The following is a 17,035-nucleotide window of genomic DNA, read 5'->3' on the forward strand; positions in this document are numbered from 1 at the left end:
TCTTGTACAGTACTTAAATAACAAGCATAATATAATTCAAGGGTCAATTTATAGTAGAATACATAGATCGATATTGTCTTGTTGTTGTTGCTAATAAGCTTAAACAAGATGATTTTCACCATGACACTTTTGTCGTATTTTACTCATAATCGAGATATCGGGAGTAGGAAATCAGACAACTACTAGAAAAGCTATATTACATTTGTTGCTTTAAGAAGGGAGAAGTTTTTGTTTGACTGAGATTACCATCCTTACTATACTTTATTTCTTTCAACTCATTTATTTTCATCTTATTTAGTTTGTTGGGTTACGCCTTAGTAGCCTGTCCATCAAGCATTATTACCTCGTCCGCCATCATTACATCTTCAGAGTGTAGGCGTGGTCAGGAGCAACACAGAGCGACTAATATGATTCCGGATCGATGTGATCTAGATTATCAAAGTAGACTGACAACTCTCAGACAAGGCACAATCGGGCAGATCTCATTGAAACATACAAATTCCTGAAAGGAATCGAAAACATGAAGCCAGGCCATTTGTTTGTGATGTCACGAACCACCAACACGAGAGGCCATAACTACAAACTCGCCAAGTTATCATGCAGAAAGAACATAAGGCAATACTTTTCCATACAGAGGCTGGTAGACCTATGAAACGGTCTATCAGCCCAAGATGTGGTGATTGTGGTAGACTTTGAAACAGTCTACCAGTTCAAGCTGTGGTACTGATTTAGAGAATAGTACTGGGATTCAAAATTGCCCTTCAGAAACTAATCAAGAACACTGGAGGATTCTACACAGGCCACTGGCCTCCTTCCGTCTAGTGAGTGGTCATTAGGTAAATAAGGTAAACAAGGTGTGGTCATTCGAGAACTGAATGTGGTCGTCATCAGCCACACAGTTGTCCATCACAGCACCTTACTAAAAACTAAGTAAACTTTCACTCACCTGTTCGTTAAAGTAAACGACTTCATATTTTCCACGCTTTATTGTTTGCACATCACCAAATGTATTCTTAATGATACTAGCACACAGAATCCTTATCTATCTCGGAAGATAACTCAATAAAGGAGACAGCACCAGAAATAACTTATGGAATTAACCAAAATTTCTAGAGATAATATTTGCATGATACGATACTGCACACAAAAATGGAAGCTAGAATGTACAGAACCTATTAGAACCTGACCCAACCTTACCTAACCCCACCTAACTACTTAACCTGTGCATTATCGTTTCGTTTTTCTTACTATGATCCAAACAGCATCTCTAGAAATAATGAATGAATTCAATCCAATATAAATCATAATAAACACGGCCTATAAGACCGTCGTTCGTTTCTTAACATGTAAACAAAGACCACGGGCGCTCCTGCATAGCAAAATTAAATAATGTGAACCAAAATGCGGTCCACAGAGATCCGACGGCGCCATAATTACAATAAATATTTTATTTCTTCGCCTACAGAGGACGTACAGACGTGAAATTACTGCCATATGATCATTGTTCGCGGTACTTTTACTCTCTTCTTTCATGCCCTGCCCACTAACAAGTAAATTATGATGGAAGGTTAGGCTAAAACGAAAAACAACATTACAATGTTGTCGCTTCGATTGGTAAAGATTTGGAAAAGGTCGACCACGGAATAATAACAAAAATAAGTTTTAATATTGTATTTTGTGGCGTTTCACGCGAATCTGACCTTCGTTTCCGTCGCAAATGAGCCGTTATGGAGATTTGACCCTCCAATTACCAATAATATTGGTTGCTCAAGCGGGCAGGGCTTTGGGTATTATTTTACTTGTCACTAAACAAATGTCGGGAATTTTATAGTTGCAATCGGTAATTTTGACAATTCTATGACGCTTTTCTTCATTGGCATTTCTGATGCAAATTACGTTTAAGCAGGATATTTAATATTTTATTATGCATGTTCGAACGTGGTGGTACGCACCCAGAACATAGAACGACTGTACAGTAGAGCTCCCAGTTAGGTTAGGTTAGGCTATGGTGGGTTAGATTCAAAACTGTTTTTCCGATGGTTTTCGGTGTGTTTTCAACACTTTTGGTTTTTGAAGTAGAGGGAAATTGTGGGGTAAAAACACGCAAAAAAATACATATTACGAAACGAAACCTAACGTAACTTCCTAACCAAAGAAACCAAGGACCTGACCTAACCTCTGTTGAGTATAAAACTTACCTTAATTAACAGATGCTAGAGGATAGTGATGCTACTTGTAGGAGGAAGTGATGAAGTACTGTATAGTGTTGTGATCATTGTATTCGGCTTGGAGCAAGTGCCAAACTCTTGATATCCTTCCACAATCGTTCTATATTGCCGGTAGCACTTCACAGAGGTTGGCTGAATACCACGAGTCTTAAAAAGTGCCAATGGCAGCGGCTTCGTTTTCGAATACACGATGAATGATCTGCCAAGCTAATACAGAACGCACGTGCAGAGAGAAACCATTTTGCGACTTGCCAACTGCCAACAAAAGATCAAAACTTCGAGGATGCACAGGAGTATCACTTGACACCGAGACTCTCGGTGATTGGCGGAACATACACGCGTGAGTCAGATGTAAACAGTGTTTCCTGCCAAAATGTAAGTACCAGTGTGAAAACGATGAGTCTAAAATACTCGAAAAATATACATTTCCGACGGAAACGAAATATTTTTTATTTTTTATTTATTTATTTTTTCTTTGCTTTATCTCCCTATATAAACAAATACTAAGTTTCGTGGTCAGCTTTTTCCGAATCTTAACCCTTCGATTTTATTGCTCAGTATCATCCAAACATCTTCTGAAAATTTGGTGCAAGTCCCTAAATTATTTCCGGTGCTAGCTGTCTTCTCCACCTCTACCCGTATACTGTATATAGTTACATACAGTCATATGTATATTGGCACAAGTGTTAATTTGCTTCCCTTTCCCAGCACCTGCACCACTACCACTATCGTTTACCGGTTCCATGACAAAACCCCAACGGGGTTGTCATTTGTCAACACTAACCTAACCTAACCTAAACATAAAAGTGTTTTATTTTATATTTTATATATGAGACTGGGGTTTTGTCCGGTCACCCATTTACCACCACCATCACCACCACTACTATCACTTCCCAGCACTACCATAATCACTTTCTCCAGCATCACCACCATACAATCACTTTCCCAACAGTTAATAAGCCCCAGAAGCAAGGTGGTCCAGCCCGTATTAGGAGCCTGCAGGGGACTTTATCTGCACCGCTCTCGTCCTCAAGTTTACTGAAGATTCAAGGCGATTCCCTCACTCACTCTCAATAAAGTGATACATCTCCATTTGAATCATTATTCGTAAAATATGATCATTTAAGCCAGGGAAGAAATACTACACACACTAAGTGGCGCTGTGGTTGACAAATTTGCCACAACCTCGGCTCATCGACTCCATTTAATTTCTATCTATAAAATACATTATACGACTAACAAAACATTTTATTTGTATATTTATCCTAGTATTTTAATGTTGTGTTCAGTGAGTCAGTAAAATATTATTACTTTTGTCTACGAATTGTTCCATTTTTTCTTCATAAATTTCTTCATTTTGCTGAGCTATAACTGTACAGGTATCAGTGATGTGGCTTTTGGGTAATTCAGTAATATAATTTAGTTGCCATTATTAATAACTTTAGACAATGGAGAATAAGTTACAATGTTACAGAAGATAATGATAAGTTACAGTGTTACAGAGGATAATGATGTTACAGTGTTACAGAAGATAATGATATGCTACAGTGTTACAGAGGAGAATGATAAGTTACAGTGTTACAGAAGATAATAATAAGTTACAGTGTTACAGAGGATAATGATAAGTTACAGTGTTACAGAAGATAATAATAAGTTACAGTGTTACAGAGGATAATGATAAGTTACAGTGTTACAGAGGATAATGATAAGTTACAGTGTTACAGAGGATAATGATAAGTTACAGTGTTACAGAAGATAATGATAAGTTACAGTGTTACAGAAAATAATGATGAGTTACAGTGTTACAGAGGATAATGATAAGTTACAGTGTTACAGAGGATAATGATATGCTACAGTGTTACAGAGGATAATGATAACAGTTACAGATAAGTTACAGTGTTATAGGGATAATGATAAGTTACAGTGTGATACAGAGATAAGATAATGATATGCTACAGTGTTACAGAGAGATAATGATAACACCAGCCTAATGATAAGTTACTGATGATACACAACATGATAAGTTATATATAATGATAAGTTACAGTGTTATAATCATATACAGCACAGATAATGATAAAGAAGAAAATAATGATGAGTTACAGTGTTACAGAGGATAATGATAAGTTACAGTGTTACAGAGGATAATGATATGCTACAGTGTTACAGAGGATAATGAAACACCAGCCTGAAAAATTCTATATATAATACATGAAGATATATTACAATAATCATATAATATATATCACAATATACAAAGAAACACAACCAAGTGTTTAATGTGGCACGACACGGGACGCTTCTCCTGCATACATGAACACATACATACATACACACATACATACATACATACATACATACATACACGTCACAGAACACCTGATCACGGTATACAACCTGTCCCACACACGGTCATTTAACACATGGTAACAGTGAGTGAGTGAAATGAGTAAATTCTGGTATAACTAACTGATGTATTTCTTCAACACTGAAACAAGAAAATTATACTCATGGTGTGTTGATATATATATATATATATATTTTGCTTCTTATATCACCCAAAGTATAATATTACAACAGAGGCACATATCATCTGGCTCTCTGGATGAGTATAAACACAATTACTAACAACCCTATCTCATGTTGTAACAAGGTATATGATTGTGTTCCTCCCTTCTATAACCTTATCTGGCATCCCTACCTACAACCTCGTCAGTCATAGATCATCTTTCTAAAAATTCGTACAGGTAAAAGGAAAATTCACTTGATATTTGGATAAGGACAACAACCTGACATCACACTGTGTCTTACCTCCATTCATATCGCTTATAAAGATTCTAGCTACTACCCTAACACATTCCTCCTTCCCTAGCACACTCCTCCTTCCCTAGCACTCTCCTCCTTCCCTAGCATACTCCTCCTCACCTAACATACTTCTACTTCCCTAACACACTCATACTTCCCTAACACACTCACACTTCCCTAACACACTCTTCCTCATCTAACATACTTCTACTTCCCTAAAACACTTCTCTTCACCTCTGAAATCTCTCAGCACCAGGTAATACTTAATAAATCGATCCCCATCCTCCCTACCTACCCTACCTCTACTGCTGCCTCACGACCAACATCACACACACACACACACACACACACACACCTCGACCGTGGCAAAACACGATGTAGATTTAGACACAATACTGACTGTATGCGTGTGGCACTTACCGACGAGCGTGACAGCATGCAGCAGAACTAAATATATAATTTCAGATACATTCTCATCTTTTACGATAAAAATGTAAGTAGCTGGTTTAGTGTATTGGCATCGAACAATATGGTATCTATGAGTTTTTGTGTTTTTGCAGAATAAGAGTGATTTAGAGGGTAGGAATGTCCATCATATGTAATTAATCATATAGAAATGACTTAATACACGATTTTTTGGAGGGTCGTTGATGATTTAATTATCTTGCAGCATAATCGTTGACATAATTAGGGTTGAAATGAACTGTAAGTTACAAACCATAAATTCCGTGAAGAAATATGTCAGATAGATACCTCATCTCTCTCTTCCTCAAGGTGTAGTCACAAGTGAAGCGAGTGGTGTTCTCGTTCTCACCTGGTACATGATTTGGTTCTTCCCCCGAACCATCAACACTCATGAAAACATTTTGGCTCACTGTCTTTTGAACTGTTTTGGGAAGGCACACGTGATAAGGGACAGGTTATTTTTTTGTAATGCTTTGGCACCGACAGATGTCCCTCGATCCTCCCTCGTCTCCCAACACATGATATGGCATCACTCACTTGGCACTCTTACTTGGCGAAGACAGGGGTCCTCGAGATGCTCCCCCCAACACACACTCCCCCATGCACGCCTAGTCCACTTAAATACACCTATATACAGGGACACATAGCACTGAGCACACTCACTAACACAGATGGAGAAATGTCCTCACTTAAGTTCCTGCAAGTGGGTGGTGCTCAGCACATTTGGGTAAACGCTAGCAAGACGAGGACTGCTGAGCGTGGTGAGAGAACTGTTTATGGCTCTTGGCTTTACTCCAGGCGGACGGGTGTTTCCCGGGTCGCTTACACGTTTTGGTCTTCACTTCCGACGCCTCGTCTGACTGATCGTTTTCTGAGGGTTCAGTCGTACCTAGTAACTGCTCCATGTATTCGGCGATCTCGGAGGAACCTATCCGCGCTCCTACAGACCCAACGCTCATGGGTTCATCATGCTCATATGCGGGGTTGAAGGCAGCGTAGGTGTTGAGCTCGGCCACCGTGTGGAGGATGGGCTCGTCAGAGCGTGAGGACATGCCCGCCATCCCAGCAGATGGCAGTGTTCCTAAGGTATCTTGCTCTCTCTCGGCGCTCCCGACTCCTGCTCCTCCTTTAAGGTCGTAATATCCTCGACTCTGGGAGGACGAGGGCACAGATCCGCTGAGGTCTCCCTGCTTGTTGCCTCCGTTGTTCCGTGAGGGAGAGTACCCAGAGTAGTGAGAGTCTGTCATGGAGCGACCGTCGCCCTCATCACGTCTGCTCAGCTCAGACACCACACTAGACTGTGGGAGTCCTGCTGACGTGTCTAGGCTAACTCCGATATTTGGAATCTGTGGATGAGCAGACACCCAGGGCTTGGGCCCAAATCTCTTGGGAGGGATGGGTGGTGGCTTCGGTTTAAAGTCGGGTTTAGGTGGCAGAGCTAGTTGGTTGTCGTCAGCAAGAGACAGCTTGTCGAAGTTACCAAAGCTGTCCTCTGATGCTGATTTGCTTTCGGAGTCTGCATGATCAGATGCGACGATGGGCTGAGCAGTGGACATGAGAAGTTTTGACAGAGGAGGAGCTAAACCGAGGCCCAAATTCCTCTCGTGATAGACGTCACTGATGGGCATCTCTCTGTTGAGGCGCGACATCTGTGTGGCAATGATGTGATCTTGGATACTCTTGTGACCCATGTGACTCATCTTCATGGACATCTCATCACCTGAACGGTAATTGTAGAGTGAGTCGTTCTCGTGGATGGTTGCTGCGTGGTTTGTGCGTGGACGTAACAGCTTACCGATGGAGGAGTCCAGCTGCACTTCCGGCATCTTTCTTGCCTGCACCACCTGCCGGGCCTCGCTGACCTCAGAGGTAGTGGTGGAGGTCACGTTGGCGCCAGAGCTAGAGGCTTGACCTTCGGCAACCTCAGCAGACAACTCACGTTCACTACTGCGGTCACGACGACCACGAGCCCCACCCAGCGTAGGGCGACCCACCTCCGTGCGGACACTGAGGCGGTCCAGGGTGTCCATGGTCGCACTCTTGCTCAGCTTGAGTGTGGCAGCGCTGCCCACAGTCGTGTACACACTCCTCACCGTCCCTGTTCTTCTGGGTCCAAAATCTGAATCTGAACTTTGGGATTCAAACCCGGAGGAGGCCTGGGAGTTACTCTTGTTGATGGAGACGTAATGTGGCCTCATAAACCCGGCGCTGACGTCACTCACGCGGCTGTGGGCGGACACGGGAGCTTTAGATGCGATGATGGGCTTGGCCAAAGGTTGGCGCCTCACTGTTGCCTGGCCACTTTCCCAGTCTGTCATGCTACTGGTACTGCTGGAACTGTCGGGTCGTTTGCCGCCCCCGTCACTTGCTGGAGACGCTGAAGTGTACATGGATCGTATCTTGTTCTGGTGAGCAAGAGTGAGAGAAAGGCGCGGGGAGGGCTGGGGCGACCCTGTATCACTTGGGGGCCCGTGGTTAGGACGGAAAGCTTGTGAGTATTTGGCAACGGGGTCGACAGGTGAAGGCGTGAAAGCTGCGTCACTCTCCCGCCCCTTCTGCTCGCTGGTGGAGGCCCGGGCGCCATCTGGCTCACCGCGGTTCCTGACGTAACTGGAGAAGGCACCACGACCCAGTAGGAGGGGGACAGAGCGGTGAGGAAGGAGCGGCTGAGAGGGCGGAGGTGGTGGAGGTGGAGCTGCCACGGACTCGTCCTCATCGTCGGTACTCACTAGGGACTCCAAGCTGCTGCTTGAGTCCACACTGAGGCTCTTTGGGGCATCTTGGGTGTCTGCAAGACAAAATAAAACATGAAGATAATACAGAGACAGCTTTGTCAGGTCTGAACAATCAATTAAGAAACCTTTCTATCTTATAATAAAGAATAAGCGAAAAATCTGGCGATCTGGAACTATCATATTTTATACCAAACGTCCAAATCCTCGGCAAGAATAAGCAGAAATAAAATATCATCATATACAGAGGATAATAAATAAAAAAGATTAATTTTCAGCTATAAGAGTGCATCTCTTTGGAAGAACTTATAACTTACTTAAAAAACTTGAATGACACAATATTCATTTTCTTTATATTCCATAATTAAATTATAAAAAAAGTACACCCAAGCAGTAAATTCTCCTTTTTTATCGTGTAGCGATATTCAAGAGTTAGGGAAGTGCAACAGTTAATAGTATCCAAGAATTAACATCAACAACCAAAAGTTAGCAATAACCAAGACATAGTAATAATCAAGACCTACAGTAGTAATAAACAAGAGTTACTAATAACCAAGACTTGGTAACAAACAAGACTAAGTAATAACCAAGACTTAACAATAACCAAGAATTAGTAATAAACAAGACTAAGTAATAACCAAGACTTAACAAAGACCAAGACTTAGTAATAACCAAGACTTAGTAATAAACAAGACTTAGTAATAAACAAGACTAAGCAATAACCAAGACTTAGCAATAAACATGACTTAGTAATAAACAAGACTAAGCAATAACCAAGACTTAGCAATAACCAAGACTTAGCAATAACCAAGATTTAGTAATAAACAAGACTAGGTAATAACCAAGACTTAACAATAACCAAGACTTAGTAATAACCAAGACTTAGCAATAACCAAGACTTAGCAATAACCAAGACTTAGTAATAAACAAGACTTAGGAATAACCAAGACTTAGCAATAAACATGACTTAGTAATAACCAGACTAGGAATAACCAAGACTTAGCAATAAAGACTTAGTAATAACCAAGACTTAGTAATAACCAAGACTTAGCAATAACCAAGACTTAGACAATAACCAAGACTTAGCAATAACCAAGACTTAGTAATAACCAAGACTAATAACCAAGACTTAGGAATAACTAAGACTTAGCAATAACCAAAGACTTAGCAATAATAACCAACGACTTAGCAATAACAAGACTTAGCAATAACCAAGACTGTAATAAACAAGACTAAGCAATAACCAAGACTTAGCAATAAACATGACTTAGTAATAAACAAGACTAAGCAATAACCAAGACTTAGCAATAACCAAGACTTAGCAATAACCAAGATTTAGTAATAAACAAGACTAGGTAATAACCAAGACTTAACAATAACCAAGACTTAGTAATAACCAAGACTTAGCAATAACCAAGACTTAGCAATAACCAAGACTTAGTAATAAACAAGACTTAGGAATAACCAAGACTTAGCAATAAACATGACTTAGTAATAAACAAGACTAAGTAATAACCAAGACTTAGCAATAACCAAGACTTAGTAATAACCAAGACTTAGGAATAACCAAGACTTAGCAATAACCAAGACTTAGCAATAACCATGACTTAGTAGTAACCAAGACCTAGCAGTAACCAAGACTTAGCAATAACCAAGACTTAGCAATAACCAAGACTTAGTAATAACCAAGACTTAGTAATAACCAAGACTTAGTAATAACCAAGACTTAGTAATAACCAAGACTTAGCAATAACCAAGACTTAGCAATAACCAAGACTTAGCAATAACCAAGACTTAGCAATAACCATGACTTAGTAATAACCAAGACCTAGCAATAACCAAGACTTAGCAATAACCATGACTTAGCAATAAGCAAGACTTACTAATAACCAAGACTTAGCAATAACCAAGACTTAGTAATAACCAAGACTTAGTAATAACCAAGACTTAGCAATAACCAAGACTTATCAATAACCAAGAATTAGCAACAGACGTCTGATGTAAGTATCTCACCGAACAGAGCGAGGAGGGCCTGATGAGCGAATTGTATGTTGCGTTTATTGGCCTGTTTCCCTGTACGTAGCGTCACCTCATCTCGCCCCACCTCCATCAAGTCGAATCCTGAACAGACACAGAGAAAAATAGTCATTACCTCATTATGCTTTATCGCTCCAAGTAACCACTCTGTTTTAAAAGAGCTGTGTATTTTTTTTCTACGAGTTATGTTTTTGTGTATGTAATTGCATGTCTTGTTATTCGTGTAGATTAACTTTTATTGCAGTACAGTATATCTTTTCCCTCTCTCTCTCTCTCTCTCTCTCTCTCTCTCTCTCTCTCTCTCGTTGTTCTTCACCCATAATTCTTTTTCTTTCTCTATCTCCCTATAACTTTGTCTGTTCCTCCTGTCTCCCTTCTCGTTTTTTCTTGTTATCCTTTCTCTACTTTCTTTCTTCCTTCCCTTTCTTCCTCTCCCTCCTTTGTCTTCCTTCTTCCCAGTACTTCATCTTCCTCAAACTTATCCTTTCTTCAGTCAGTCCATATCTCTCTCTTTCTCTCTCTACCCATTTCCCTCCACTTTTCTTCCCTCTTCTCCCTTTCTCTCTATACATTCCTTCCCACTTTCTTCCTTCATCTTCCACACTTCCCACTCCCTGTCCTCCTATCATCAACTCCTCCTCCCCCCCCCCCTTCTACTCCACCTCCCTCCTGCAGCAGTACCTAAAGAGGCGAGAAGTTCATGGCAGCCGTTCACCCTCCACAGTTTGACATGGACGGGAACTTCAATAGACTCGCTCTCTAAGTCCTTCAAGGTAAACTGGGTAATGACGGCCCTCATCACGGAGATCACGTCCTCCGCGTACTCTGGTGAGTCTAGTAGCTTGGAAACCGCCTGTAGGGACGTCTGTGAGAGACCTGTGGAGGAGATAAGAGGTGTGAGGTGAATCTCATGGGTGAGAGAAGAGATTTTGTAAGAAATTTTTACAATATGAAATGAATGGAGAAATCTGGTTATGAGTATGCCACCTGGAGACCTCACTACCTAGTATCCATGTCATCTAGTCCACACGTCACCTAGTACCCACATCATCTAGTACCCACGTCATCTAGTATCCACGTCACCTAGTACCCACATCATCTAGTACCCACGTCATCTAGTATCCACGTCACCTAGTACCCACATCATTTACTACACACATCACCTACTACCCACATCACCTAGTGGCTACGTCACCTATTACCCACATCACCTAGTACCCACATAACCTAGTACCCACATCACGTAGTATGCACATCATATTGTATCCACATAACCTAGTACCTACATCACGTAGTATCCACATCATGTTGTACCCACATCACCTAGTACCCACATCACGTAGTACCCACATCATGTTGTACCCACATAACCTAGTACCCACATCACGTAGTATGCACATCATGTTGTATCCACATAACCTAGTACCTACATCACGTAGTATCCACATCATGTTGTACCCACATCACCTAGTACCCACATCACGTAGTACCCACATCATGTTGTACCCACATCACCTAGTACCCACATCACGTAGTACCCACATCATGTTGTACCCACATCACCTAGTACCCACATCACCAAGTACCCAGAGACACACAGACACACTAGCAGCACTGACCAAGAAGAGCCTGAAGACTGGCGGAACACTGGGTGAGGCGCTCGCCGGGGTCACTCTGGGGGAAGAAGACACTGCTTGGAATCCCGTTGGCCGCTGGCTCGAACCTGAACCCGACACTCATCAGCAGATCCTTCCAGCCCGTGACGTTACCGACTTTGTTCTCGATGGACTTCTGTGTGGTGTACATGGCGTTACGATGACCACGGTGGATGCGTTGTAGGGATTTCTCCACCTATAATAATGTAAGAGACGACCCATGTGTATGTTGCCTTCTGGAACGTTTTATATATATATATATATATATATATATATATATATATATATATATATATATATATATATATATATATATATATATACACGAGCATATTTTGTGTTTATACCAGTTAATATGGTGGAGTTTGTATAGCTCACATACATGTACAGTATATATGCACATGCACACACACACAGTACTGACCAGGTGTAGAGTCACCCTCAAAGCATCTCGGCATTTGTCTGGCGTTCGCAGCAGCTCACACAATGCCTGGCCCATCAGCGCCACCTGTAGGAAGACGTGGAGTGAGTGGAGGGCAAGTAAAGGGAAGGTGGAGCTAGTGGAGGGAAGGTGGGGTCAGGGCTGTACAGCCGTAAATAAAGAGTTTGTACATGTAAAATAAAAGGCCAAGGGACACCAAAAGAATTCAATAATCTTAATAAGATAATGTCTTTCATCTTCTAACTACATCTGGTCAACTTACATAGTCTGGATCTCAACTATATTGTGTATAAGATAAGTTAAACAACAAACTGAAGTAATTTCAATAAAAAAATGGGACAGACAGAAATTTTGTCTACCTTTACTATTTTGACGGGAGAATTTTGTCCAAGGAGACTTTTATTTGTAAGGATCTTCTCCGTGTACCCAAAAAGTTACCTTATTTGAAAGCTTGACGTCAGCGCCTATCAGGAGGAAGCCAGCCCAGTTGGCGGGGTGGGCGAAGTGCTTGGTGGTCTGCACCGTCTGCTGGGCCTCAGATAAAGCTCGACTCACTCGGGCGCCCTGTGGAGGTCATCACATGTTAGTGAGATATAAATTTTTGTCCTGAAAATGGCATTAACTTTTATCCTGTCATGTTACTGTTGCTTAGAAATAACGGCTCATCTGTAGGTGTATATCGCGTGTATGCTGTATTGATATATCAAAAAGTATGGAAATTTATGCTAGTTTACAGCCATAAGACATTCACATCAGCGTACAAATTTAATCAAACTTCAATGGTCAAAGGAAATGGCTACTGTGAATTATTTGAAACATAAGACTCTGCTACAAGTGAGTTATACATTGTATCATTCGCCCTTTATGAATAGGTCGGGCAGGGAGACAACAAGTACCTGAAGGAGTGATGAGTAGAAGGTCCTGAAGAGAATCTTGACAGCGGTGTCCGGAACGGGCCAGAGGGACACCAGAACACACTGGGCCCCGGCAGCCAGCAGAGCACGAGTCAGACCCACCACACCATCACTGTTGGCTCGCCCGTGATGGTCCCGAGTGTGGCACGAGGACACTACCACCAGTTTGGCCCGCAACTTTAGGTTTAGGATGTCAGCCGCCGTTAGCAGGAACTCTGACAGTGCCGGGAGGTCGATGGTGGAGGCGATCTCCGAGCCCTCATCATCTAGGTGCTCATGGATGGCCTCAGGCTGAGAGGAGTGAGACAGCCTCTTAGACGCTCGAGACTCCACAAACTCGCCCGGGGAGAGAATCACAGCCGACAGCTTCCAGGAGACGTGGGAGGCCAGATGGATACACTCGACCTGGGATATGAGCCTCAAAATGGCCTCCTTGTTGGCACACGCTCCCGTCAGTGCCTTCGTCTGTAGCATTTCCGCTACTATGGTGGCTTCCTGCTCGGCATAGGGGATGTCCCCCCACCCCCACTGTTCCGTCACTGTACTCGGTAGTTTAGGGTTACCTATAACAAGTGCAGAGGTTTGTTCACCGCTGGGTTTGGAGTTCTTTGACCTCTGACTTACTCTTAGAGCACTAATAGATGGCACCACGAGCAGAGAATATCGTTCACACAAATAGTCATTACAGTTTGTGCCTTTGAGCACCGGGAAGGGGACGAGGTAAAGGTCCCCTTCTAGTACCAACATCAGTTCTCGCGACACCCCGGCCTCGGGCAGATGGTCTTCCATGGGCGCGATGAGCAGCTCATAGAGAGAGCGCAGGCAGGACGGTCCCTGCCATGTGACCCTCCTGGAGCGAGTAGACCCGGGCCGGGACGCTGGGCCGGAGGCAATAGACCCACTTACTGACCCCAAAGAGAAGAGAGACGACAAAGAGTAATTGGAAGAGTTGAATAAGTGATTCCTGTTGACCATCCTCAAGAAGCCAGTTCGATCGGCTTCGTGGTTGAGCTTGTCGCCGAGCTCCTCCAGGTGAGCGTTCCACATGTCTCCGGCCTCGCTCTCGGTCTCGCTGGCGATGCCCCCACGGGTGGCACCAGCACCACACTCCACCCCGAGGGCGTCACGCACTGACTGAATATAATGCTCCAGCAGTGACCCATTTGTGCCGGCCGCATCTTCCCCACAGTCGCCCTCCCGCTCAGCCTCCACTTCGTTCACGCTCACCTCATTGAACTTGACAATACCTGAGGAGAATTAAGACATTAATTTATGTATTGCTATATAACATAGAACAACCCTTGAAAAAACTAACAAACTACATTATAAGAATTCTGATTTACCATCGTAGTTCCTTGAAAACTTCAGTATTGTTTTAATCACCAGTATTTCCTAACACAAAATAGACACAAAGGCTGTAAATTTGAATATACACACAATATGTTTTTATATAACTAAAGCCTCCAACAGTCAATACAATGACAATAAATCAAATGAACCAAAATACTTACCTTTATTTGGTACTATGAGCCAGCTGTAGAGGCAGCCGGCAGCAATACTGTAGTAGAGGACAGAGGCTTTCTGCCGGTTTACAATTTCAACTATTTGGTCCACAGAAGCCGGAGTGGAGTCCTCGATCCTGGAGGCTCGAGAGGTAGTTGAGGCCCCCTGACGCTCAAACAGGAGGTCGACAAAGGCCCTCGTCCTCCCTCGCTCCGCTACCAGCAAGGCGTCTTCATTGCGGCCCAGACCAACTAAGACTCGCTGTAGCGCTTGATAAGAAGCGGTCTGCAGGTCGAAAAGTGAGAGGCGATAGTCCTGGGAGCCTCGAGCTTCTCTCCGTATGGTATCTAGTAAGTGGGCGGCGCGGTCGAGCTGTGTCTGGGCAGCCTCCAGGTCCCCATGACCCCACAGCGCCATGCCCAGACGATGTCGGATCTTAGCCTCGTCTTCGCGCCGGCCCAGCTGCTCAGCTATTTGAAGGCCCTGCTGCAGGTACGCCACTGCCTGAGTGGTGTTCCCGAGGGCGTGATGAACTCGACCCAGCGACGCATATGCCAGGGTCTTGGCCACCTGCAACACCAGAGGAGACGTTAGGACGGAAATTAATTGAACAAAAAACAAACTCCATAAGAATCTAAATCGACCATTTTCTACATTACTTTAACAAGGTGGATCGTCATAATAAAGTTCTTATCATGAACACATGATAAGAACACCTGAATGGATAGACACGTCTTGAGTAATAGCACAAGGAGACAAACCTTATCGTTCATCTGAGCAGCTATACTGAGGTGCTGTTCGCCGTGTGTCACCGCCTGCTCGAAGTTGCCGAGGGATTCGTATGCGAGGCTGATGTTGCCATGAGCTCTGCCCTGCTCGATTGGGTTGGTCAGTTCCTCGGCGATGCGTAGGTCCAGCTGGTGGTATCTGAGGGCGGTGGCGTACTCACACATCTGCTGGTACACTGTGCCCAGCCCGCACGCCGCCTCCGCCTCGCACAACTTGTCTCCCAGCTCCCTGTAGTAGAGGCCAGGTGGTGAGAAAAAACAAAAGATGATCTGACGTGAAAAGGTACAAGATAATTCAGGTAATATCAGGAGCAAAATCTGTAGCCACACCGCTTAAGGTCTAGTGAGCATCTACACACACATAGACACAACACACACACACACACACTACACAGGAAGATAACTCAGACCCACCTTGCTATCTGGTGCTGATGTTCCATGCATGATATAGCCTGCTCGAAGTTGCCCAGAAGTGAGTGGATGTGTCCCAGCTCGCCATAGGCTGAGCCCTTAGCGGCTGGCGTGTTGAGTTCATGAGAGACGACCAGGCGCTTCTCGTAGCAGACGAGCGCCTGCTGCAGGTTGCCAATACACCGGTGGGAACTGCCCAGACCACGGTACGCTCGTTCCTGGTCTCGAGGGCTCTTGGTCTTGAGAGCGATTGCCAGGTACTGAAAGAGAGCAAGACTTAAATAAGTTTCTCTCTTTTGAAGTTTACCTTACACGCAAATTAATCTTCCATGAGTCCCTCTACATAATTAAATTTCCGTTGCCATGCACGTATATGAATTTGTTTGACTGAACACAGCATTCATGGGTGTAAAATTGAAACCTTTAAAGTAGACAGTATACGAACAGATCCTTTCAGTGTGTAGATGAACTCCAGGAGGACAAATTTATTATTAAATTGACTAACATGAGTGATTAGTGAGAAGTGTTCAAACTGACCTGCTCGTGGCACTTGATTGCCTCGTCAGAGTCGCCGAGGGCGTCGTAGCAGTCACCGAGGTTGCCGAAGGCGCGACCCTTGTCGACGACGGCGGTAGTGGTGGAGAGCTGTTCTAGCGTCGCCAGCTGTTGCTCCAGGTACCCAATGGCGTCCTCGAAGTGGCCCATGTTGAGGCGCGCGATGCCCAGGTTACCAAAGGCCTGTGCCTCCAATGCCGCGTCCTGTAGGGAACCCAGAGTGTAAGACGTTAGTGAGGAGGTCGGGGAAGTGAGAGTGGGGTTGTTTACAAAGGATGGATGGGTAGTGAGAGAATTATCACTGCTGAATATTGATAAAAGAGGAGTTAAGGAAATGGCATAACAGAAAATGGAGAATTAGAACCTAAGAGAGAACAAGAAGTAAAGAACTCTTCCTGATAAAATAAAAATGGGAGTGAAGGAATTATTACTGAAGGAAAAGAATAGACCGCCCCCAGTAGCCATAAGAGGAGGCGTTACCAACAGTCACACCGGCGGGA

At 43.5% G+C, this 17,035-nt stretch overlaps 1 protein-coding gene across 1 annotated transcript in view; it reads right to left on the reverse strand.

Moving 5' to 3' along the window:
- Positions 1-4,417: 4,417 nt before the first annotated feature.
- LOC121877971 (tetratricopeptide repeat protein 28-like) overlaps positions 4,418-17,035 on the reverse strand; it is a 64,041-nt gene continuing 51,423 nt past the window's right edge. Inside the window, exons 11-21 of the mRNA XM_042383933.1 lie at positions 16,518-16,739; positions 15,984-16,240; positions 15,543-15,798; positions 14,790-15,351; positions 13,261-14,525; positions 12,803-12,928; positions 12,347-12,430; positions 11,887-12,118; positions 10,949-11,143; positions 10,244-10,351; positions 4,418-8,286 (exon numbers count right to left, since the gene is read on the reverse strand). Of these exons, the coding sequence (XP_042239867.1) occupies positions 6,233-8,286; positions 10,244-10,351; positions 10,949-11,143; positions 11,887-12,118; positions 12,347-12,430; positions 12,803-12,928; positions 13,261-14,525; positions 14,790-15,351; positions 15,543-15,798; positions 15,984-16,240; positions 16,518-16,739 (5,361 nt within the window). The 3' untranslated portion in view covers positions 4,418-6,232. The remainder of the gene's footprint in view (positions 8,287-10,243; positions 10,352-10,948; positions 11,144-11,886; positions 12,119-12,346; positions 12,431-12,802; positions 12,929-13,260; positions 14,526-14,789; positions 15,352-15,542; positions 15,799-15,983; positions 16,241-16,517; positions 16,740-17,035) is intronic.

Source organism: Homarus americanus, unplaced genomic scaffold (assembly GCF_018991925.1).
Source record: "Homarus americanus isolate GMGI-L3 unplaced genomic scaffold, GMGI_Hamer_2.0 scaffold13464, whole genome shotgun sequence".
NCBI classification, from domain to species: domain Eukaryota; kingdom Metazoa; phylum Arthropoda; class Malacostraca; order Decapoda; family Nephropidae; genus Homarus; species Homarus americanus.